General features: G+C 43.2%; 1 protein-coding gene across 2 annotated transcripts in view; it reads right to left on the reverse strand.

Moving 5' to 3' along the window:
• The window catches only part of COL4A5 (collagen type IV alpha 5 chain), a 132,622-nt gene that overhangs the window by 76,982 nt on the left and 30,352 nt on the right, over window positions 1–25,288 (reverse strand). For both annotated transcript variants that reach the window (XR_009557011.1, XM_035101939.2), the window contains exons 2-3: window positions 10,303–10,362; window positions 1,752–1,841 (exon numbers count right to left, since the gene is read on the reverse strand). Coding sequence is in view for 1 of the 2 variants with exons in the window: in XM_035101939.2 (XP_034957830.1) it covers window positions 1,752–1,841; window positions 10,303–10,362 (150 nt within the window). In the remaining variant the exon portion in view is untranslated. The remainder of the gene's footprint in view (window positions 1–1,751; window positions 1,842–10,302; window positions 10,363–25,288) is intronic.

A 25,288-nucleotide genomic window follows, 5' to 3' on the forward strand; every position in this document is an offset into this window, starting at 1 on the left:
AAGAAGGAGATAGCTCTATGCCCCAGTGTATTCCATGTGGATCTCTTGACACTGGAGCCTGCATCTCATCCACTGAACCTCAATGAGGCACTTCCACCACTAGACTCTCACAACTGAGTGAACAGCTCTTCAGATAATTCAGGAAACATATTTGTATTTTCCCCAACTAAGTCCCCACTGCTTGAAACACTAGAAGAAAACCCTTGCAGCTTTAGATGATGCACTTGGGCGTGGGATGGGGGCTTTAATCTTGACTGCCTATCCCAGATCATTGAGCTGCTGCAGTTGCTCCAGGCCAGTGATGAGACAGCTTGCTTGTTCTGACACTGCTGCAGAATGCTCCTGAATTTACTGAAGATGGGGGCAGGTAGAGAAGAAGAAGAAGAAGAAGAAGAAGAAGAAGAAGAAGAAGAAGAAGAAGAAGAAGAAGAAGAAGAAGAAGAAGAAGAAGAAGTAGTAGTTTGGATTTGATATCCCGCTTTATCACTACCCTAAGGAGTCTCAAAGTGGCTAACATTCTCCTTTCCCCTCCTCCCCCACAACAAACACTCTGTGAGGTGAGTGGGGCTGAGAGATTTCAAAGAAGTGCGACTAGCCCAAGGTCACCCAGCAGCTGCACGTGGAGGAACGGAGACGTGAACCTGGTTCCCCAGATTACGAGTCTACTGCTCTTAACCACTACACCACACTGGCTCCCACTATCATGTCCCTTATTAATTCCATCTTCCTTGAATTAGGATAGGTGACTTTAAATATATATATAAACCACAACATAAATATATATATATATGTCAGGGCTGGTGTGCAGCTTCCCACGACCAAGACCACCAAGGCTCAGTGATGGCTTTCAGATTTTATTACTACCGTATATACATATGTACAGTTCAGAGTTCAGAAATACATGGCTGCCTATTCCGAGTCAGAATCCGGAACTGGCGCGCGTCTCGATCTACACCAGCAAAACAACCTCGGCCCGCTTCGTTTCCTTCTTTGCTCCTGTCGCTTTTCCCGTCTACGGACCTCAGGGGAGGGAGTGGGACCAGACTCCACCTAAACATTAGGAAGAACTTCCTGACAGTAAGAGCTGTTTGACAGTGGAATTTGCTGCCAAGAAGTGTGGTGGAGTCTCCTTCTTTGGAGGTCTTTAAGCGGAGGCTTGACAGCCATATGTCAAGAATGCTTTGATGGTGTTTCCTGCTTGGCAGGTGTTGGACTGGATGGCCCTTGTGGTCTCTTCCAACTCTATGATTCTATGACTCCTCCCCTGAACTGCTAAACAGCCTCCTTGATTCCCCCACTTCCGATACCTCTCCTGCTGCAGTACCTTCGGACACCTCCTCTCCCAAGCGCACGTCAGTAGCATCCCTAGACGGCTCCGCCTCGCTCAGAGCCCTTGCGCTCCAGCCAGCCCTCCTCTTGTTCGGCTGGTCCCCTTAGTTCCTGTCCCTGGGCGAACTCGCTCCCCTCCCAGGGTCCCCTGACAATATATAAAAGCCACGTTGCCATCTAAAGACGATTAATTTCAGAGTCAAAAACTAGACCAGCTGGCTGGTCCAATAACTCAACTTCTTCTTACCTTACCTTTGTGTTTCTTGGCCAACACAGAAACAGTTCCACATGTACGAGGGATGTTAAAAGGAACACCTGCTCCGATGCAGTGAACACTATCTAAATGTCTGGACAACTGGACAAATGTTTTTATAGATCATGGCAATATAAAGCATTCATCATCATTCTGTTGAGCTACTCACTTTTTCGCCTCGTGACCCAGCTGGTCCTTCTGGTCCAGGAAATCCAGGTAAGCCTGGTTGCCCTTCTAAACCTGGGAAGCCTCTCTCACCCTGCAAAATAGATAAATAATAATAAATGAACGGAATTAAGAATTCTCAGTATACAGTACGTAGAATCATTGTTTTCTCTTGGTATTTTCCGTCAAAAAACTCTCCCCATTTGCTATAAGAAATGCCATTTGTTTAACCATGCTGAATTCCTGTGTGCTGGATCTGCATCAGGAATTCCAGCAAATATCAACATGGGATCCATCCTTAGAGCGAAAAGTTTTTCTCCTTTTCTCATAACACTAGAACTCATGGGCATCCAATGGTGCTGAAAGTTGGAAGATTCAGGACAGACAGAAGGAACTACCTTTTCCATGCAGCACATAATTAAATCTGGAATTCACTCCCACAAGATGTAGTGAGGATTAGCAACTTGGATGGCTTTTAAAGAGAATTATATGAACTCACCGAGTGTAAGACTATCAATGGCTACAACCTTTTCTTCGCCCAAGTTGTTCTTGTTTTTTGTTTAAAAAAAACCAATTTCCCTTCCACTGATGCCATGTTGGCTTAGGTTGAGGCCCAACTTTGGATCTCGTATATTCAAAGACCACCACCAACAGAAATGTCCCGTTTCAGCCCCTAACAGCAGTACAGCTTTTGCAGGTGGGCCTCCAGCGTGGGAATGCTGCCCCACCAGCAGCTCTCTTCTCTGTCAGCGGAACAGTCCTTCTGCCCCATCCCAGTTTCTTCAGCCAGCCTTCAGCTTAGAAATCAACCAGAAGATGATGGGAAGCCCTCAAGCAAGCCTGCTGGAAGCTCCAGGCAAATGTAAGTCTTTTAGAGGACAGACTGTCAAGGTGACACCCTCCAGAGATCAGGGACTTTAACTCTCATCAGACCCAGCGAGGAAGGTCAATGGTCATGGGTTATGGGAGTTGTCATCCACAACACTGGAAGGGCACTACATTAACATAGCCTCCAACATTTCTATGATAAAAATAGGGATGTCCTATTTAATACATTGGTACCTCAGTTTAAGTACACAATTGGTTCCGGAAGTCTGTACTTAACCTGAAGCGAACTTTCCCATTGAAAGTAATGGAAAGTGTATTAATCCGTTCCAGACAGGTCCGCAGAGTACTCAACCTGAAGCGTACTTAACCCGAAGTATGAGTGTAATTGGTTCTGAAAGTCCGTACTTAACCTGAAGTGTACTTAACCTGAAGCGAACTTTCCCATTGAAAGTAATGGAAAGTGGATTAATCCGTTCCAGATGGGTCCGCAGAGTACTCAACCTGAAGCGTACTTAACCCGAAGTATGAGTGTAATTGGTTCTGAAAGTCCGTACTTAACCTGAAGCGTACTTAACCTGAAGCGAACTTTCCCATTGAAAGTAATGGAAAGTGGATTAATCCGTTCCAGATGGGTCCGCGGAAAATACTGTCTGTAGTAACTAACTATCCCTGCTTTAGAAGGCCTGATGAAGACACATAGGGAATGTGCTCCAATATCTTCTATGTTTTTTGTTCTTAGGGATCCACTTCTGAAAGCTGGGTCAGCCTTGGCACATTCAACTAATTCTTTACATCATGGCCAAAAGGTCAACCAAATCTTGCATCCAATGTATGAATTTGCCCTATAGTGAGCTGCTAATTAGTACAGGAAATAGGTGATACCTGGAAGGGATTATCTTGCACAGCTCCATGACCCTGCTATTTCTACTTTAATCCATTGCCCGGTTTGATCTTAACATGGCCCAAATACCTTGAATCCAGGAAAGTCCTCAAGCATTCCATTCACTTTTGTATGGATTGTTTGTTTGTCCTAAGCACTAAATATGTAGCTTTGGCATGCATTCTACTATCACACCCTGTACCTGGCACGCAAGTAGTGAGGTGGTGGCAAGGTGAACAGGGGGTAAAAGGCAAAGACAGGCCCAGCCACTAGGAAACAGTTTGCAGAGTCCTAAGTGCTCAGGAGAGTAAGCCAGCCTGACCTGGGAGCTTTTCTAAGCCTCAGGAAATAGCATGCAGTCTGTTTGAAATACTCACCACTAAGATGGCTCCTAGTTGGTTGCACTGTAGTTCCCTTCTTTTCCTTGAACATACAGTACAACCACATCTTACACCATTCCAGAGGCAACTAAATAGCACTTGCTCAGGGGCAAACACTGCTAAGGCCCTACAGTATTAAGAGACAGAACTAGTTACATCATTCCTTTCAGTTGTTAACTGCAGTGGTTGTACTGTGGTTTTTTGTGGGGGGGGGTTTAACAAAGGCTGGTTATAGACGACAACTCCCTGACTGTTGGCTATTCTGGCTGGGGCTGATGTGAGATTGTTCCCTAACACTCCTATGGGAAAATAATTATTTTGTGGAAGCACTTTTTAAACTTCCTGGTGGGAGGAAAGAATTTGGAAATGCGAGATTGCTACCTCTGATTTCCACCTATTTCACGCTCTTGAAATGCCTGTTTCCCTTTGGTGGATGCAGCAAGGGCAACCCTGCCCTTTGAGACCAACATACAGGGTAATATTTTCCTTCGTAATAGGTGAGTGCAGATCAACCCTGATATGCATGGAATCTGCCTTGAGAAATGTGTATGTTGGGAAACAGTGGAAAGGGTTGAATCATGGGAAAGACCTTTAATGTTCACATAGCGCAGGTGGGACTGTTCAGCAGCACAAGGAACTGTGGCTTCTTGACAGGCAGATGTTTTCCAGCATTGGAGCCCATACAATTTGCACAGGGATTAGGGAAGCAAAAGGTGTACATGTGGCGTTATTTGTTTTAGATACTCAACAAAGAGTGTGTGCTTCTGAATTGTTCTCGTGGATTAGCTATGTTAAGCACCTGGAACAAGAGAGATGTATGACAGCTCATGCCCCAAAGAAGAACCTGCCAAGAACTTGTCCTACAGGAGGAAACTGGTTAGCACAAATGGAAACCATCAGAGTGGGATACCTTGTCCTGCATCACTATATCAATCACCCATTGATATAGGCCACAATCACACCATACATCTAAAGCATTGTTATATCACTTTAAACAGTCACAATTCCCCCCAAAGAATTCTGGGAGCTGCAATTTGTGATGAGTGCTAAGGGTTGTTAGGAGACCCTCTATTTCCCTCACAGAGCTACAGTTCTCAGAATGGTATAACCATCAATCTCTCTTCCCAGGGAACTCTTGCCCCTCTGTTGAATAGCTGGCCTGCTGTTCCTTATGCTGCAGTTGGCATGGCTGCCTATCATGGCCACGAGAACTGCAGAGCTTGATTACATTTTTCATTTTTATCTATACAGAAGAATATGTTGATTTTGGCTGGAAGGAAGGAAGGAACGTGTTGTGTATTGAGTCAAAGGATTTTATATCTGGGTGGGTTCCGGGTTCCGCCTGCAGGAATGGCGGACCTGTTTTCCATCCCTCTGACCTTCGTAAGGAATTTGGCGGTTGCTAGGGGAGTAAATGGCAACCCCCTACCCTCTCCGGGGGTTACGGAGAGGGGCCGCTGGCCCGCGATGCCCCCAGACCCACTCTGACTGTTTATGGAGTGGGGGGAGCTTGGGCTGAAGCACTTACGAGGGCCAGAACTCCCGGACGCTAATCTGCATGGCGGGGATTTCCATGATTAAAGAAGATAATTAGGCTTAAATCTATGGACATACTTCAGAAGGAGGGGCAGAAGCGCTGTTTACTGCCGAGAAATCTATGCTGCTGAGGGTGAGGAGTTAAAGGCTGTATTTCATCTGGAAGAAGGATTGATGGGGACGGAGCGATAAGGGAAGCGAGTCTTTTTTATTTTTTTTCATATGAGTTACTTCGTACCTTCCCAGAAGTGATGTCCTGGCTTGTTTGGAGTGAAAGAGAAGCAAAAGACTGTGTGAGTTGAACTTTATAAACTGTTGTTATTGAGCATATTTTTTGAAGATGAGGAGTTGCTGACGAGAAAAGCCCCCCTCTAGTTGGATGGGAGGAGTGCCTGGACGCGTTCGGAGGATTTATGAGTTGTGACGCACTTTGAATTGGAGCAGCGACCTGAAGCTAAGTTCAGCTATAGGGCAAGGAGATCCATTAATTCACCAAGAGTCTATGCATGGTGTGAGGTCTGGTTCTTCTGCCTGGAAAAGCTGTAAATTTTATAAAGATCGTTAATCTATGAGAGAAAACGAAAGTGATTTGAGTTTTTTTAAGATGGCGCTGCTTCGTGTTGAGAGTCGACGCAATAGGGACGCTCCAGACCAAGAAGATTTAAGGGGAGGCTGGACTGATTAACTCACACAGGAGAAAGAACATTTGTGAAACTTTGTTTGACATTTATCTCAGCAGCTGGGAAATAATCGGTTGAAAGAGGAAAACATCTATGTGACTGTAAGGGAAAGATCTGGATTATTATGGACTCGGAGAGACGATTTGAACTTTAGAAAAAAGACGGCAGTGGACGGTTGCGAGGAATCCCCAATTTCTTGAAGCATGGGAACCCAAAAAATTTTTTTAGGTGATTTGGCATAACATTCGGTTTGATTGATATATATGTGTATAATTTGAAATAATGAATGTGATATAATTGGTTTTAATTGGAAAAATTAATAAAAATATATTTTTTTAAAAAAGGATTTTATATCTGTATTACTATTGTATGTACAGTGGTACCTCGACTTACAAATACCTCGACTTGTGTTACTAGAGAACTGTCTCCAGCATATTATGTCAAGAGAGCTGAAATCACGAACCCCACGTCACAACAGAAGGAAGGTTGGTTTTAAAAAACAAAAGCCAAGACAGCATGGCATAGCAACATCTGATAGGCCAAAGCTTCCCCATAACTACTTCATAAACAATTCTATCCATTTTCATCAAACCATGTCGATGTGGAATCCTGATGAAAACCAAGCTGGATGGCCTTAAGAAAGGGAGGTGGAACACTAGACCCACTCATGGATGATAAGGCCGTCTGTTCCTACTAGCTGTGTTGCGAATGCTAGATGCAGGGAGCCCCCTCAATTGCTGGGACTCCCAAATGTGGTGGTCTGCTATTGCACTCAGGTCCTGCTTGCATGCTCCCCATTAGGACATCTGGCTGGACACTGTGAGAACAGGATGCTGGACAAGATGGCCTGATCCAGCTACAGTACTCCTCTCTGAAGTTGCAGTTGGCTGCATCTGCTACCAGCATCCATGCCTAGCTTGACCCTTTCATCCTGCAAAAAGGCCTCCTTGTTTGTTCAAACCACACAGCATTTATCTTTCCTTCTTTCTTTTTCTTTCTTTCTTTTATAAAAAAGCCCTCTTTCATTATGACATAAGTCATAATGGTACTTTTAAAGTGTGTGTGTGTGTGTGTGTGTGTGTGTGTGCGCGCACACACACACACACACACACACACACACACAGAGTGAAGTTTTAGCAGCACAACCTCATTTAACCTTGTATTATTGCCAAGAAGACTAAGCCTTAGGCTTAGCACACACATATGCTATGAACCTTTGGCAAGTACATCTGCCAAAATATGATCTCATTCAATTGAGCCACCTGGATAGATAGGTGTGGCCCCTGGGGTAGCTTCTGTGAGGCAACCCCGAACAACTCACTGGGGGAAATGTTTACTGCACCAACGCAGCTTGGCATTGAAAGCGTAACTCAGTGGCAAGTTTGAGAACCAACAGAAACTGAATTGTGCCTTTCAAGTCCATTGGAAATTTACCTTCACATGCACAACCACTTATTTTATCCCGGGCGGGTTACAACAATTAAATCATAATATTGAAAAACAGCTTAAAGCAAGTTAAAATTACAGAAATAGGGTGCCTTGGAGGGTGTTAAAGTGATGTTTAAGTGAAGCAGAATTAAATGAAGCAGAAACCAAAAACCAACTTAAATCAGATCCAGGGACCAGTGGGGAATTGTGGCTCCATATGCTAACAAACATCAATGCACCTCACGCTCTGCTAGCCACATCTGGAAAGCTACAGGTTCCCCCATCCCTCAAACTTAAGAATCAATCCAATAGAGGACTGCCCTCTGCAGAGTGTAACACATGGCCACCCAGTGACAACACAGGACAGGGCTTTATTTATTGTGGCACCAAAACAGTAGAACTCTCCAAATGTATAGAAGTCCCTCCATAGAGACGTTTGCCTCACTCCTTCCATATTGACTCAAGACATCAGGCCAAGGAGGAAGGACCAGAGCTCGGTAGCAGAGCATCTGTTTTTGCATGCAGAAGGTCTCAGGTTCAACCCCTGATACTCCAGGGAATAACTCTTGCCTGAAATCCTGGACAACAGCTGCCAGTCTGTGTAGACAATACTGAGCTAGATGGATCTATGTCCTTATTCAGTCAGCTTCCTATGGTCCTAAAGGTGATCTGGAAAGTTTTTGGGTTTCCCCACTTAGCTCCTCTCTTATTTCTACTCCTCTTATTTATGTTGCTGCTATTTAGTATTTAAGAGAGTTTAAAAAAATAGCTTGGAATCTAATGGGTGCAGGAGAAAAGTTTGTTAATACCAGTTGTAAAATGCCATGTTGTTTTCTTACAGTTCTTCCTCAGGGGACTAGTCCAGCATCCTGTTCTTGCAGCAACCAACTAGGTGCAGAACCTGCGCACAAGAACACTCTTCTGCCCTCCTGAAGCTTCCAGCTCCTGCTATTCAGAAGCACTTCTGACTCCAAAGATGGAGGCAGAACAGAGCTATCATGGCTAGGAGCCATCAATAGCTCTCTCCTCCATGTGCAGTTTCCTCAAAATGCTTAGGGACTGATATATAATTGGCATTAATAAATATGTTTGCTGAAGTAGTTGGACTTTGTGGCCCTTTGGGCATGCTCAATTTTTAAAAGTGTACCCTATTAGAATTGGGGGGGGGGAGTCAGTTCTGTTGTGCCACCCTCTCTGTGGAACATTCTCCTCTCTGAACTGAAGCAGGCGCCAAAGCAGCTGTCAATTAGGGTCCTGTTGAACAATTGAATAAAAACAACTCATTTTTTAATCCCCAGACCTTATCTGACTATTAGTACCAGTTGGTTTAAATTTGCCTCAGGTCGGATACAGTCATACCTCGGGTTGTGAACGTTGCAGGTTGTGTGTTTTTGGGTTGCACTTTGCGCCAAACCCGGAAGTACCAGAACGGGTTACTTCTGGGTTTCGGCGCTTGTGCATGCGCAGTAGCGCAAAATGACATCACGTGCATGTGAAGTGGCGAATCGCGTCACAGTGCTGCGGGTTGCGAACGTGCCTCCCGCACGGATCATGTTCGCAACCAGAGGTATGACTGTATTTTACTGTTTTGTACATGTTGTTTTGTTTCTGCATTTGATCATTTAGTGTGGCAGCACCTAAACTTTGGAACTCCCTGCTTGTTGAGATCAAGCAGGTGCCTTCACTGTACTATTTTTGGCACCTGCCAAAAACATTCCTGTTTAGACAAACCTATGCAGATGTATAGAAAGTTGAGGCGATTTAATCTGTTAGATAAATAGGAACCGCTACAGCGGGAAGGTAAACGGCGTTTCCATGTGCTGCTCTGGTTCGCCAGAAGCGGCTTAGTCATGCTGGCCACATGACCTGGAAGCTATACGCCGGCTCCCTCGGCCAATAATGCGAGATGAGCGCGCAACCCCAGAGTCGGTCACGGCTGGACCTAATGGTCAGGGGTCCCTTTACCTTTACCTTTATGTTTTCAAGTAGGGTTGTCCATTTTTTCTCAGTTTTACTATTTTTTCTTTTTGTAAAGTGCTTTGAGGTTGTTGGGCTTTTTTTTTACAATCAAGTGGTATTATTCTTTTTCATGATAATAAATAAATGAGTTTATTCCTGCATTTTTATTAACTCTGCATACAACCTTGAGATTTTATACTCATTTTTTTGAAAAAGGAATAACCTCCTGTCTAGACTACTGCAACACACTTTATGTAGTGCTGCCTTTGAATATGGCCCAGAAAATGCAAATAGTGAAAAATGCCACGGCCAGGTTCTTGGCTTGAGCAGTGAGGAGAACCAGTTACAGTGATCTTGAAATTTATGTACCGTACTTTTGTCAGCCACTGGGCTCAATTCAAGGTATCAGTACCAGTACACAAGCTTCCATACATACTAGGACCCAAGTACTGAAAGGAGTGCTTTCCCTGATCTCTCTCTTTTGTAAGGTATGCAATAATTAATGCCTTATATGTATTATAAAGTATCCTTTAAATATATTCCATGTGCATTTAGGTATAATTCATAGAATGTCTAACAATCTGCCTTTGAGACTTAGCCAACTGGCAGGTTACAAATTCTTGTAAATTCTTACAATGATCTTAATTACTAACATTGCAATCCGAACACATTTATTAGAAACTCTCTATAAACAAATGGTTATATTTTTTGTTAGAGAAAACAGAGCAGAATATAAATTGTTTTCATTACTGTGCGGCTTGTCAAATTCTTTTAGTGCAGTGGAGCAAAAACTCTTCAGGATCCAGACATGCTTCCTCCTGTGCGCACACACACACATACACACACACACACACACCTGCTCACCTTTCCGCCTTTTGTTCCACTACAGTCACATTTGGATCCTGATGAACACCCATGGCATGCCTAGAAGAGAGAAATAAAAAGAGAACATTAAAAGTTTGCAAAGAACTTTCCCACCCCACCAAATATGTGCTAATGAGGGGGGATTTCAATCACTTGTTTTATGAAAAACAGTTTAAGATTAGCACAAGATTCATCAATCGGGGGGGGGGGAATTGGGAGTGCAACATGTGAATTTTTATCAGTTAAATTGACTGACCTCACATATTCTTTTAAGAATAATCTCAGCCCTCAAAGGGGGAGAAATGCAGATCACCTTGCTTCTCCCTTTAGAACCTCTCAAAAAAAAGGGGGGGTGGAAACCAAGAAGAAACAACAGCAGCCAACCCTGGTTTTTCCCTCTGATTCATGCCCAGGCCATCCCACACCCTAAGGGTGCTTCCACTCTGTTTGCAGGGAGGCTAGAAGTCTTTAGCAAGTGCTTTTCCAGATTCCTCACTGCATTTTACCGGTCACTATCCTCATCTCAAGAAGTCCGATCTCCTGGGGCAGGCATAGGCAACCTTTGGCTCCCAGATGTTTTGGAACTACGACTCCCATGATCCCTAGCTAACAGGGCCAGTGGTCAGGGATCATGGGAGTTGTAGTTCCAAAACATCTGGGAGCCAAAGGTTGCCTATGCCTGTGGGGGAAGCAGGTTTGTTGCACAAGAACTCCAAATCAGCTTTCATTGTGCAACCTGCGATGTGACTCAACCCTACCTGAAAACAGCAACAGCACCCCATCCCCATCCCCATCCCTGATCCCCTCATATCTGTACATGAATCTGTTTCCCAAATAATTCCCTTCCCTTCATAATAATCACCCCTCCTTAAATAGACCCTGGCTTCCTGTCTATTCCCAAATCTACCGGCAGTACAGGTTCCTTGACCTTGCTTTCAGAGCCCTCCATCACCTTGCCCCCCACTCTTCTCCCCGCAGCCCTGCCATTCGTCTTTACTCGTCTACCCTTCCCTTTCCAAAGCTCTCCTGATACCTCAAGCAGCTCCAGCAATTCTCCCTTGCTCCCCATATACTTGGAACTGCCTTCCAGGACACCTGTGTGCTGCAGTTTCCTCACTTCCTCACATCTAACCCACCTCAATGCCCTTTTCCTTTGAGGCCTTTGGCATAACCCTCTCATTCTCACATCTTACTGTGAAGCCTAAGCATCTGTAGCTGAATCCACTGTGTATTCCTTCCATGCTTACACTTGCCTCCGCCGCCGCCGCCCACGCCACCTCCATTTTCTCTGCATCAAGCTTTTTTATTATGGTAAGCTGCTCGGGGCAGAGGCCTATCCTTGTGCACTCTGAAAAGCACCATGTGAACTGAAGATGTGACACTGTGTGTGTAAACATACATGATTATATGAACACACACATACACACACTGCTATCGCACAGGCTTCTGAAGTCACCATGGCTTGTTCTAATCAGTGATCGTTCCATATATAAAAGCCTCAGGGAGGCTTTTAATGTTTAATTGATTATTGTGCTTTATTTTTCTATTGGAAGTCGTCCAGAGTGGCTGGGGAAGCCCAGCCAGATGGGCAGGGTATAAATATATTATTATTATTATTAGTAGTAGTAGTAGTATTAGTATTAGTATTATTATTGAACTGTTCATATATATGTGAACTGTTATGCGAGGCCCACCTAAAAAGGAGTGTGTAACAACTTCTTTTGTTTCATTTGAGAACATGTCACAGCAGACCTTGTAAGAGGCATTCTTTATTCTCTTTCACACGCACAATGGGAAATGCCTCTTCTAAAACAACACAAGCGTGTGTTGTAAAAAATCTGTTGCCTGATTAGACAGGCCTTTTAAAACCAACTAAGCCAACCTAACATGTGTCCCCATACATTTCACATTTTCCTGATTACAAGGAAGAAGCCATTTCTTGCAGGTTCTTTCCTTCATTGTTGCACCACTCATGCAGATAGTTCTTTATACTTATTAAACTGGCTGCTTAATTTCTGCACCGACTCAAGAGCCGTATCTTTTTCACCCAGCAAGGAACTGTTGCAATAAGAATGCCAGCCAATAGGTGGCACACCTTGCTTGCAGTCGGAAGATGCAGTTACCAGCAAGCCAAATCTGTCCAGTTCTGAGGAAAAGAATAACTTCCTCCTCTTCTCCGATGCTTTTGGCACCCAGAGCTAAAAGTAAAGGTAATATTCTATTGAAAAATCAAGAGGTGGGAAGCAAGAACAAATGATGGTATGTCACAGCAGCTAGAATTTTGAGCATTTAACTTCAGTGACCTAGGTTCCAGGCAAGTTCATTTTCATATGTGTGTGTGTGTTTAACTTGTACACTGTTTTCCTACAATGTTGTATATTTTGCTGTTTCTATGGAGTACAGCAGCAGCAACAAAACTCTACAATTTAAAATGAAACAAAGTTACAATGAAAATACAATTTGAAACTAATAATGACATTCAGTAATCCATTTCAGCTCCTGCAGCCAATTGGAAGTCGCAGAAGCCCGTCAGACGTTCAGCTTCCAAAAATAGTTCGCAAACTGGAACAGTCACTTCCGGGTTTACGGCATTCGGGAGGCAAAATGTTCAAAAACTAAGCAGTTCGAAAACCAAGATACGACTGTATTACAAGATCATTATTTCTTCAGAATGCCAGGGGGAAAAAAATTAACCACTCCCAGTTAAAATATTACATCAGGCAAAGTCGTAAGAGACCAGCAGAAAAATAAAATAAATAAATGAATAAATAAAATAAAATAAAATATGCTAAAGCCATGCATAAAAGATCAATTTGGTAGCCACATTGTGCAATTGTACAGAAAGTACAAATATATTTAACAATATTGCTAGTCATTTAATTATTGCACTCTGCCTCAGTTGTTCAAGTCTGATTGTAGATACTGCTGCCACCCAAATAAATACTCTATAAATGAGTAAATCTGCATATGTTTCCAGGAGCAGAAATAAACAAGAAAAAGGATTATTTATTCTTCTGGGTGGGTGTGCACCTGTTATGCAACACAGCAGGTGCTTTAGAAGAGTGAGTTCATCCTATGTGAGAAAGGTTTCAAGTCTGGAAACCTGCAGATTTCAGGTACTAAATATTATTATTATTATTATTATTATTATTATTATTATTATTATTATTATCATCATCATCATGATCAGAGACATCTCCTTAGTTGATCAGAAAGGTATTGCTCAGCAAATTGATGCCACAGTAACTCAGTATAGCAATGAGTGAAACAGAATGCCCATTTACAAAGAAACGTGTCATACTCCAGAAAGCGTTAAAAAAAACCCCAACCTTTTAAACTATTAACCGAATCATGTGTTAGATCTCTCTCACCTTCATAACAGCACCCACCCCCTAAAGACTCAGTGAAGGGTAAATAAGCCTGCACAAAGCTGCTCAAAGTCACAATTAAGGTTTTTTTTTACCACAAATCCACAACAGACAATACCTAAGGACCAACTGCTGTGTCACAAAACAGAGATCAGCATTTGAAGCTGCCAAAAATTTTCACCAGACAGGCAGGAGTTTCAAAGGAATACGTGGAGCAGGAGACAGAGAAAGAGCAGAACTGTAGAGTTGGAAGGGATCTCAAGATCTTCTAGTCCAACCCCCTGCAATGCTAATGAATCCCTGACAAATGGTCATCCAACCTATTTTTTTTAAAAAAAAACCAATAAAGGAGAGACCACAATCTCTTGAGGTAGTCCATTCCAGCGTCTAACAGTTCTTACTGACAGAAAGTTCTTCCTGATGCTAAGTCGGAATCTCCTTCCTTACAACTTGCATCTGTTGGTTCGGATCCTACCCTCTAGGAACACAAAACAAACTTGCTCCATCTTCCATGTGACAGCCCTTCAGATATTTGAAGATGACTGTCATAGTACCTTCTCAGTCTTCTCTTATCCAGGCTAAACATATCCAACTCCATCAACTATTCCTCATAAGGCTTGATTTCCAGGCATTTGATCATCTTGGACACCTGCCAATGCATACATTTCAGCTTGTCAAGATCCTTCTTAAACTGTGGTACCCAGAACTGGACACAATAATCTAGGTGGAGTCTGACCAAAGCAGAATGTAAAGGTAAAGGGACCCCTGACCATTAGATCCAGTTGTGACTGACTCTGGGGTTGCAGCGCTCATCTCCCGTTATTGGCCGAGGGAGCCGGCGTACAGCTTCCGGGTAATGTGGCCAGCATGACAAAGCCACTTCTGGCGAACCAGAGCAGTACACAGAAACACTGTTTACCTTCCCATCACAGCAGTACCTATTTATCTACTTGCACTTTGATGTGCTTTTGAACTGCTAGGTTGGCAGGAGCTGGGACCGAGCAACGGGAGCTCACCCCGTCACGGGGATTTGAACCACCAACCTTTTGATCGGCAAGCCCTAGAGCAGTACTATTAGTTCCCTTGAACTGGCTGCTATACTTCTGTTGATGCAGCACAGAGTAGCATTGGCTTTCTTCGGTGTTGCATCACGCTGTTGATTCATGTAGTCTATGAAAATCCTTTTCACAAGCACTACAGTCAAACGAGGTATCCCCCATCCTGTATTTGTGCATCTGATTATTCCTGCCTAAGTGTAGAACCTGAACATTTGTCCCTAATGAAATTCATTTTGTTAGTTTTGGGCCAATTCAATGTGAAGGTCGCATTGAATCCTCATTTTATTTCTGAGGTATTAGCTACCCCTTCCAGTCATCTGCAAATTTGATAAGCATCCCCTCTATTCCTTCATTCAAATCATTTATAAAGATGTTGAGCAACACCAAGCCCAGAACAGAACCTTGTGGCACCCCACTTGTCACTTTTTCCAGGATGGCAAGAAACCTTACTGAAATGAAGATATGTTACATCCACAACATTCCTTTGATCCACCACTCATGTAACTCTATCAAAAAGAAGAAAAATGAAAGAAATGAGATTTGTCTGGCATGACTTGTTTTTGAGAAATCCATGCTGGATCTCAGTAATCGCAGCATCCTTTTCTAGGTGCTCACAGGCTGTTTAAAACAACTCAAGCTGACTAGTTGGTAATTGCCTGGGTCCTCTCCCTCCTCCCTTTTTGAATATAGTGACAACTTTTGCCCACCTGCAGTCCATAGGGACCTCACCTGTTCTTCAGCAATTTCCAAAAATTATAGAAAGAGGCTCTGAGTTTACATCTGCAAGTTCCTTTAGTACCCTTGGATGTCGTTCATGAGGCTCTGGAGACTTGAATTAATTTGAATTAATTTGAAGTACTGCATAGCCATCCTCGGTGGGTATGCAGAAGAAGTTTCACAAACATAAATGGATTAACCTCTAAACATATGAGACAGGATGTAAAATGTTTCCCCATTTTGGGAGGAGGACAGTAAAATATTGCACTTCCTTTGCTTTCCTCCAGGTCCCCCATCAGGTTCCCTGAGTTGCAGAACATTAAACTATAGAACAAGGTGGTGCACTAAGCAAGGGAAAATAGGAGCCAAATTAGATATCACCCATCATTTGGGAGGCATGCATCCCCTACAAAAAACTAAGAACATAAGAAGAGGCTGCTGATTCAGGCCAATGGCCCACATCTCCCAGCATCCTGTTCTCACAGTGGCCAACGAGATGCCCCAAGTGAGAAACCCAAAAGCACCCAAGCACAAGAACACTCCTCTTCTGTAGTATCAGAAGCACTTCTGTCTCTGACTGTGAAGGCAGAGCACAGCCATCATGGCTAGTAGCCATTGATACCTTTCTCCTCCATAAATTTGGCTAATCTGCCTTTATAGCCATCTATCTTGATGGCCATCCCTGCCTCCTGTGGAAGCAAGTTCTGTAGTTAAAATATGTGCACCGTGAATAAGTACTTTATTGGATCTGAGAGTAGCTCATTTGGAAGAGCATGAGACTCTTAATCTCGGGGTCATAGGTTGGGCATAGCCCCAGGTTGGGCAAAATATTCCTGCATTGCAGTGAGTTGGATTAGATGATGCTTGTCGCCCATTCCAACTCTACAATTCTGTGATTCTGAATCTTTTCTTCCTCCCAAAATCAAGCCCCATCTTCAGGTAGCCGAAAAACCATCCTCTTCCATGTTCAGAACTCATCAGGTAAGATGGCTAATTTTTGTATTTTGCCAAGACACATGAAATTTTAGATGGTCCTGATTAATAAAGATAACCCTGACCTTTTAGGGGATTTCGAGAACTTATTCATTTCCCTGATGGCTTCCTACGCTTTTTAAAAAACAAGAGAAGCTGTTATTACAAAAGCATCTGCGGCTAGAATAACATGTTAATGCCATTTACCCACATGAGGCGGCACAGTTAAGCTTGCAAACCTTGAGAGGATTAAAAAAAAGGGGAGGGGAGCACTAAACCTGCGAAAAAGAACATTTTGTACGAAATTAATTATCAGACAAAGCAGGCAAGCAAAACCATCTTGTTACATCTCCACTCTCTCCGTGCTTGAACAATCTTCCTCTTTCACCAAACCCAAGCTAAAAAGGTGTGACCTATTGCCTACCTGGCTAGCACTAGAAATGCCCTGGCTCTCAGCCTAAGCAAACAATTGTGTCCCTAAGCAAAAATAAAGAAGCGGCTTCACCTGCACAAACCTGAGAAAGACACTTGGGGGGGGGCAGATGTTCACTGCTGCTTTCTCCAGCAAAAAAGGGTTTCTTTTTTAGCTTTTACCTATCTGCAGAAAGCCAACCAGCATTTTGGGGATTTAGCCTCCCTCCCTTTAGATTCACTTCTCCAGGTTAAACCTAAAAAAAACACAGTGGCCAAATAGATGCCTCTGCAAAGCCCACAGCTTGCTCTTTAACCATTCCTCACCTTAATCACCTTCTTTTAAGACATGCTCTGGATTGTCAATGTTCTTAAAATGCACCACCTGTAACCTGCCAAAAATCAGGACACAGCTATCCATATTTATATGGCGCAGGTCTTAGGTGAGGCATTAAGGGCATCAAACCACGGCAGTAGCACCCAAACCCCTGTGTCACGGGGGCAGCTCTCAGGCACAGAGAACATCCAGCTTGATCTCTACTGCACTGCAGCCAGTCCTGCCCCTGGGTAATAACCAGAGATGGAACTATAGTTTTTGTCAGCCTAACCTGGCCAGACCAGAAGTCCTGCTGTTGGCATCTGAAGGCTTCCCTGTTTAGGGAAGCTTTTAATGTTTAATAGACAATTGTATTTTAATATTTTGTTGGAAGCCGCCCAGAGTGGCTGGGGAAACCCAGCCAGATGGGCAGGGTATAAATAATAAATTATTATTATAAATTATTATTGGTTCTTCAGTTGCCTTATATGACTTGTTCTAGGCCTGGGTCCTCAGTCTGAGCGACAATTTTGTGACTAAAAGTCCTAAAAAGACTCCTCGTGCCGCACCTCTCTTCCTGTCAGCTTGCTCCAGAACCTGACCACCAATAATAATAATAATAATAATAATAATAATTTTTTAATTTATACCCCGCCCTCCCCAGTCAAAACCTGGCTCAGGGCGGCTGACACCAGTAAAAATTACAATAAGATATAAAAAAGAAAAGAAAAACAATTAATTAAAACACGAGTTAAAATACAATTTAAATTTAAATCCCCCCCATGTTAAACCAGGTTGTCTGAGCTGCAGCTCAGAAGTAGAGTACATGTTTTACAGGTATAAATTGTGGGTGCCCATGGGGTGGTGCAGGGCAAGACACAAGGTAGCAGTTGTCACCTCCCACTAGATGAACCATAATCTCCAGATTCCTAGCTTTCCTTTTTTCTTTTAAAGTATCTAACATTTGCAAAATCTGAGATTTAAATCAAAAGACACAGGCAATATTCTCTTTTTCTGCATGTGTGAGAAACTAAAATACTCCCCCTTTCAGTGCTTAATTCCTTCACCCCACCCCACTGCAGAATAACTCCTTTGGTGCCTGTGTTGCCAGTTCAGTCTGCAGCAACATCAGAAAGGGCTGGGAAGTCTGTAGAGCTGCTGCCAGTCAGTGTGGACAATACTGAGATAGATGGACCAGCCTCTCATGTTCCTGTGATTGTTTCCCATCTGCTCTGGACCCCAGCCACTGGCCTGTTTGGAACATACCATTTGCTCCCCAATATCCATCTTTAGAGTAGCCCTATCCATAAAAAAATATTTTTCCATCTTGTGACGTTTAGCTTAAAGACCACAGCATATTCTCAGAATTATTGCTAAGTGCCCAAATTAGTTGTGTGGCAATGTGCATTTATGGAAGCAGGCTTATACCACAATCAGGCCACTGATCTTCATCCATGATTGTCAGCAGGCTTCCAACATCTTACGGAGGGGTGCTTCCATGTCATGCTAGCTGAGATCTTCTAACTGGAAATGCTGGGAACTGAACCTGGAACCATCTGCATGCATGAAAAGCCTGTGATTTACCACTGCTTCATGGGATTCTATTAATCTCTGGTCACCCTTCAATTAAAACCATTAAATATAGATATATCAGTCTGGGAAAACTTTTGTAAAGCAAAGTAAATGCCAACATTTAAGAGGAGTTTATGGAACACCTGGGGATTGGACAAACAACAGTTTGGTGGTATCTGTGCATACATGCAATACTTTGCATGTAAACCTAGGGAAAGAGTGAGGGCTGTTTGGAGAAAGGAGAAACCAAGCAAACAAATGCCAAACTGTTTAAGTCCTCTTTGTCCAGCTGCTCTCCTGTAAACAGCTTACATTTAGTAACAACCTACATTGCTGATGGATCAAACTCCTCCACCACCACATTAATGATGCAATAATTAAGTGACCTGATGCAAAAGCCACAAAACAATGATATTTATCTACAAAAAGATATTGGCCTTCCAACACCCCTGACACCAGCCACACTTCTTGAAGATGAGGGGAGCTGGAATCCAACATCTGGAGAGCAGCACATTGGATAACCATGATCTGCCACAAGAGGTGGGGAACCTTTGGCCCTCTGGATGTTGCTGACCTGCATCTTGTGTCAGCTCCAGTCAGCATGGCCAGGACTCAAGGCTGATTGGAATTCTAGTTAAACAGCATCTGGAAGGCCAAATGCTCCAATAACCCTGATCTACCAGCAAGGATTATCAGCGGAGAGAGGTTTGTGCTGTGTGTGCAAAGTATTGCAACAGGGATAGGGAAGCGGCGGCCCTCCACAAGTTGCGGACTACAACGTCCATCTTCCCCAATCCCATTTGAGGGTTGGTGGGATTCACCTAGATTGCCGTATCCTCTTTATTCATTTAACAAAATGTATATATACACCTCTTGATAGTTTAAAAAATAATACTGAAGCAGTTTACGAAAACATAAAACATTACTGTACAATTATTGATGAATGAAGTTAAAAAACAAATATTTAAATGATAATCCAGAAAATGATTACAGTCATCAGCAGCTAAAAGCAAATAAAACTTCTATTTATCTGGATACACATACCCTTCAACATTTCTCCGATGAAAATAGAGACGTCCCATTCCATAATGCTGATTTTACTATTTATACCCCACACATCTTATTGGGTTGCCCCAGCCACTCTGGGCAGCTTCGAACATATATTAAAAATGTAATAAAACATTAAATATTTTATATATTTATATATATATATATATATATATATATATATATATATATATATATATAAACACCTTACTCTATAGCGGATTGGCTTCAGATGGCTCGGGGGTTGGATAACTCCATACCCTCCAACATTTCTCCGATGAAAATAGGGACATCCTAAGAAAAACTGGACATTCCAGGATCAAATCAGAAACTGGGACAGCTTCTCTAAATCAGGGACGTCCCTGGAAAATAGGGACACTTGGAGGGTCTGGGATAGACTCACCTAAACAAAAATGTTCTAAGCAGGCGCAGGGAAAAGTACAGCAATGGCTCCTGGCTGATGTCAACAGGCCCAGAGTTCCAGAGTTTATGTGCTGCCATATTAAAATACCAATTTATTATAAGTGTGGTATAAGTATTATGTAGCAGCTTTAACAGTGCCAGTTCTGCTGATTAAAGCAGTTGGTGAGGCAAATATGGTGTAAGGTAACCCTGCAAGTTAAGTACTGTAAACTGGTCCCTAGCTTTATATATTGAAAAACAAAGCTTGTTCAGGTAAAGGATGAAGAAATGAACCAAATGCATGTTTAGCCTGGCAGCTTCCAATGCATAAAGTCACCAGTAAGAACTTTATTAAGAAAGTGAAATTATGCTCTAGGTCTAAGCTATGCAAGTGAGAAACACAGTACAACAGGATAATGGAGACTAGCAAGAGCTTACAGGTACTTGTAGATTTATAAAATGAAGTATATGGTCAAAAGTGTGGTATTCCACAAATATTTGCTGAAGGTCTTACTCCGTGATCCCCTCCAAGCACTTCACTAAAAACTCACTCAACTGTGCGATCAAGGGGATTTAGTGCGCCAGCGTTTATACTCTCCATTCAACAGCAGAAATGGGGTTTGACACATTAGTTTGTATCTGAAGAAGTAAAAAGCTATTCTCCTCCCTGCTTCCTCTCACAAAAGAGACCCTGAAGGGCTCTTCTCTATGTACACACATTAACTCACTCTGCTCACTTCAAAAGAAAGGCATTTTGCTCAGACCAAGAAGACATGAAGCCAAAACCCACCCATTTTTGTATAGAGCTGCAATAAGATTTTCCTCCATGGACGAAAAAGATGAAAGAGCTTCCTGGAAAGCACAGAAATTTCACCAGTTTTTCTCTCCCTCACAAAGATCAAGTGTATTTAGCCAGCTCTTGTGGCATTTAGAGGGACGCGGGTGGCGCTTTGGGTTAAACCACTGAGCCTAGGGCTTGTCGATCAGGTCGTCGGCAGTTTGAATCCCCGCAACGGGGTGAGCTCCCATTGCTCAGTCCCAGCTCCTGCCAATCTAGTAATTCGAAGCACATCAAAGTGCAAGTAGATAAATAGGTACCGCTACAGGTAAATGGCGTTTCTGTGCGCTGCTCTGGTTCGCCAGAGGCGGCTTAGTCATGCTGGCCACATGAACCCAGAAGCTGTCTGCGGACAAACGCCGTCTCCCTCTGCCTATAGAGCGAGATGAGCACCGCAACCCCAGAGTCGTCCGCAACTGGACCTAATGGTCAGGGGTCCCTTTACTTTTACTATGGCATTTATAACCTATAATATGCTTTGCAATTAGCCAGTTCAGTTATTGTTCAAAGAGTTCTTACACGTTATTAAAGTGATTATACACATCCCACATGGTTGTGGCTCTATCAGATGTGCATCTTGCTGGAAGTCATATGGCAAAGATCATGTCAAACCAGGAGGGGTCCGGGTCCAGCATAATACAAAGGCTTAGAAGCAGCTTGAGATGAGGCGTGATTATTGCAATGGCAGGTGAGAAAAAGTAGCAATGATTAGATTAGCTATCTTCACACCTTGCCTTTCTGGAGGCTTCTGAGGAAGTATAGGACCATGTGTGCAGCCTGGGAGTCATTTTGGACTCACAGCTGTCCATGGAAGCGCAGGTCAATTCTCTGTCTAGGGCAGCTGTCTACGAGCTCCATCTGGTATGCAAGCTGAGACCATACCTGCCTGCAGACTGTCTCGCCCTGGTTATCTCCCACTTGGACTACTGCAATGTGCTCTATGTGGGGCTACCTTTGAAGGTGACCCGGAAACTACAACCAATCCAGAATGCGGCAGCTACACTGGTGACTGGGAACAGCCACAAGGACCATATAACACCGGTCCTGAAAGGCTCCCTGTATGTTTCCAAGCACAATTCAGTGTCTTGGTGCTGACCTTTAAAGCCCTAAACAGCCTCAGCCCTATATACCTGAAGGAGCATCTCCACCCCCATCATTCAGTCAGGACCCTGGGGGTCTTCTGGTGGTTCCCTCACTGTAAGAAGTGAAGCTACAGAGAACCAGGCAGAGGGCCTTCTCAGTAGTGGCTTCCACCCTGTAGAATGCCCTCCCATCAGATGTAAAAGAGATAAACAACTGCACGACTTTTAAAAGACATCTGAAGGCAGCCCTGTCAGATGGGCAGGGTACAAATAAAATAATTATAATAATTAATTATAATTATTGAAAAGTCTGAATTGAATGCTGGAATGTGCAGTACATGGCTTTCCACACTGATGAAAATAACACATATGCAAGGCTGAGAAAATCTACTTTTTCCCTTTCACATAGACATGATTAAGTAACTCAGTCCTGTGAATTTCCAAGGTGCTGATAGTCCCTAAGGAAAATGGGCAAAATAAAATTCTGCTCCTTTTACTGATGGGGGGGGGGGGTTAGATATCAAATTTCAGAAAGAACTCTGAAGTACTGTATGCAATCCTTGAGTTAACTTGTGATTTAAGCCTCTAAATCTGGGTAAACAATTGGTGCTAGTCACCTATGATACATCTCTGAATATCTCTATTATCTGCATGGCAGCAGCATATTTAGCATGCCTGATTTAGCATGAGGAAGATGTAAGGCAATCCATATAGAGAAGGCCAACAGCAACCACCCTACAAGAACTCAATAGTCCCTGGAGACTTCTGACTCAAGGGGGTCCTAGGAACACCACTGGATCCCAGAACTGCATGATCAAATCTCTAAGCACAGTGCCAAAGCTTGCTGGAAAGGCCTTTTAAAAGTTCAGCTGTCACAAATCATCTGTAAATAAAGAACTATTAAAGTTCCCAATACACCTCACAACATCAGGTTGAAAACCAACCAAGAAGGACATTTAAAAAAAAAACTGCAGTGGGAAGGAGTACCTGGAAGCAACCCTAAAGACAAACCCATCACTTCTTAGTTTATTTCTTTTTATTTATTACATTTATATACCAACTTTATCTTCCAAGGATCTCAAAGTGGTGTACATGATTCTCCTCGTTCCTCACAACAACCCTGTGAGATAGGTTAGCCTAAGAGATGGGGATTGGCCCAAGGTCACCCAGTAAGCTTCAAGGCTGAATGGGGATTTGAATCCTAGTCCAGCAGCAGCTGATATATCCATGCAAGTGCTGGGGATCCATTTGAGTTCCATGAGTCTACCAGAGAAGACGGCACCAAACAGTCCTCTAAATAGACAGGGACACTGGAAGATGAGCTCTTCAAAAAAATCATTATACAAACATCTATACAAAAATAACACATAAAGGGAAAGGCTTGGCCCTGTTAACTACTAGCCATTAAAACCAAAAAGAGATCCCACTGAACCTTGTAGAGGTTTCAGCTCCCCCCCCCCCACACACACTGGGGGGACGGGACCCAAGAATCAACATCTGTCAGTGTGCACAGGCTGATCCCCACACATGGAGCAATTTCAAGACAAAAGCAGTGAAACCATACAAGTAGATAAATAGGTACCACTGTGGCAGGAAGGTAAAAGGCGTTTCCGTGCACTCTGGCTTCCATTATGGTGTTCCATTGCACCAAAAGCAGTTTAGTCATGCTAGCCAAATGACCTGGAAAGCTGTCTGTGGACCAGTGTTTCTCAACCTTTTTTGGGCCACGGCACACTTGTTCCGTGAAAAAAATCACGAGGCACACCACCATTTAAAAAGTTAAAAAATTTAACTCTGTGCCGCCCTATATTATAATTATGACTGTAAGAAACACTTGCCAAATATTGCTTTCCGGCGGGAAAGTGTTGTGCATTGGCGGCCGCCAGGCTCGTTTGCACTGAGCTTTGGGAAAGAGGAGGAGAAATATTGCTTTCCGGCGGGTCAGTGCTGTTTATTGGCAATGCAAATCGCCCTTCTCGTCGCCGCACGTCGCGGCACACCAGCCAGCGTCTCGCGGCACACTAGTGTGCCGCGGAACAGCGGTTGAGAAACGCTGCTGTGGATAAATGCCAGCTCCCTTGGCCTGGAGCGAGATGAGCACTGCACCCCATAGTCGCCTTTGACTGGACTTAACTGTCCAGAGGTCCTTTACCTATTTACCTTTACATGGCCAAATAAGTGTCATGTTTTCAGAACATGTCCCAGGAACTTTGGGGAACTGTGACCTCAAAGTCTACTGATCACACAAATTGAGAATGGTGTCTACACCAACAAGGGAAACATGCACAACATTACAACCTAAAAGTTTTCATGATTACATGAACATGTCCCCATTAAATCGTGTGGGAGCCATTCCCAGATAAGTATGCATAGGACTTAGCTACATTTTGTTTGTTCCTGATGTTCTTTGACACAGCCACATCCCTAGGAAAGGTCTAGGCATTTCCCACTTGCCAGGTCTTCTCTCCACTCCCAGATTTCTCTGTATTCCTTCAAATCCTATTCATTTGTATTTTTATTCTGCCAGCTCCCCCTCCTTCAAACACAGCTTCCCTTGTCAATGCAATAAATCCAAACAATAGGTATTTAGCAGACTAGAAGGATACACCATTATGAATATAGAAAACTTAGGAAATTGCCTTATACCAAGTCAGGTCCAGAACATCACAGAGTGGTTTACAATATAAAAACACAAAGATTTGGACGATCAGTTAAGATACAGTATATCATAGATGGGATAACAGAACAAGGAGAGTTAGAATGGTTAGAGCAGGCATCCCCAAACTGCGTCCCTCCAGATGTTTTGGCCTACAACTCCCATGACCCCTAGCTAAGAGGACCAGTGGTCAGGGATGGTGGGAATTGTAGTCCAAAACATCTGGAGAGCTGAAGATTGGGGATGCCTGGATTAGAGAGTGGTGCACAGGAAATGAGGGAGAAGTTAGTGAATATATTTTTTAATCAAAGCAAATAGGCAATGGTGGCAGAATACTGAAAATCCCTTATTAAGAAATATCATTAAGATATGGGTGAAATATAAAGGTAAATTGTATACCAGCAAATTCCCCACTAACCCTGGTAGTGATGATAGAAGACTTCCCAGGAAATTGAAAAAGAAGTAAAAGAGAAGAAAATACTTAAAATAAAGGATTGGGTAGAAAAAAAAAGGAAGCAAAGAACAAACAAGAGACGTTGAGTCTAAC

The sequence above is a fragment of the Zootoca vivipara genome, chromosome Z, assembly GCF_963506605.1.
Source record: "Zootoca vivipara chromosome Z, rZooViv1.1, whole genome shotgun sequence".
Lineage (NCBI taxonomy): Eukaryota > Metazoa > Chordata > Lepidosauria > Squamata > Lacertidae > Zootoca > Zootoca vivipara.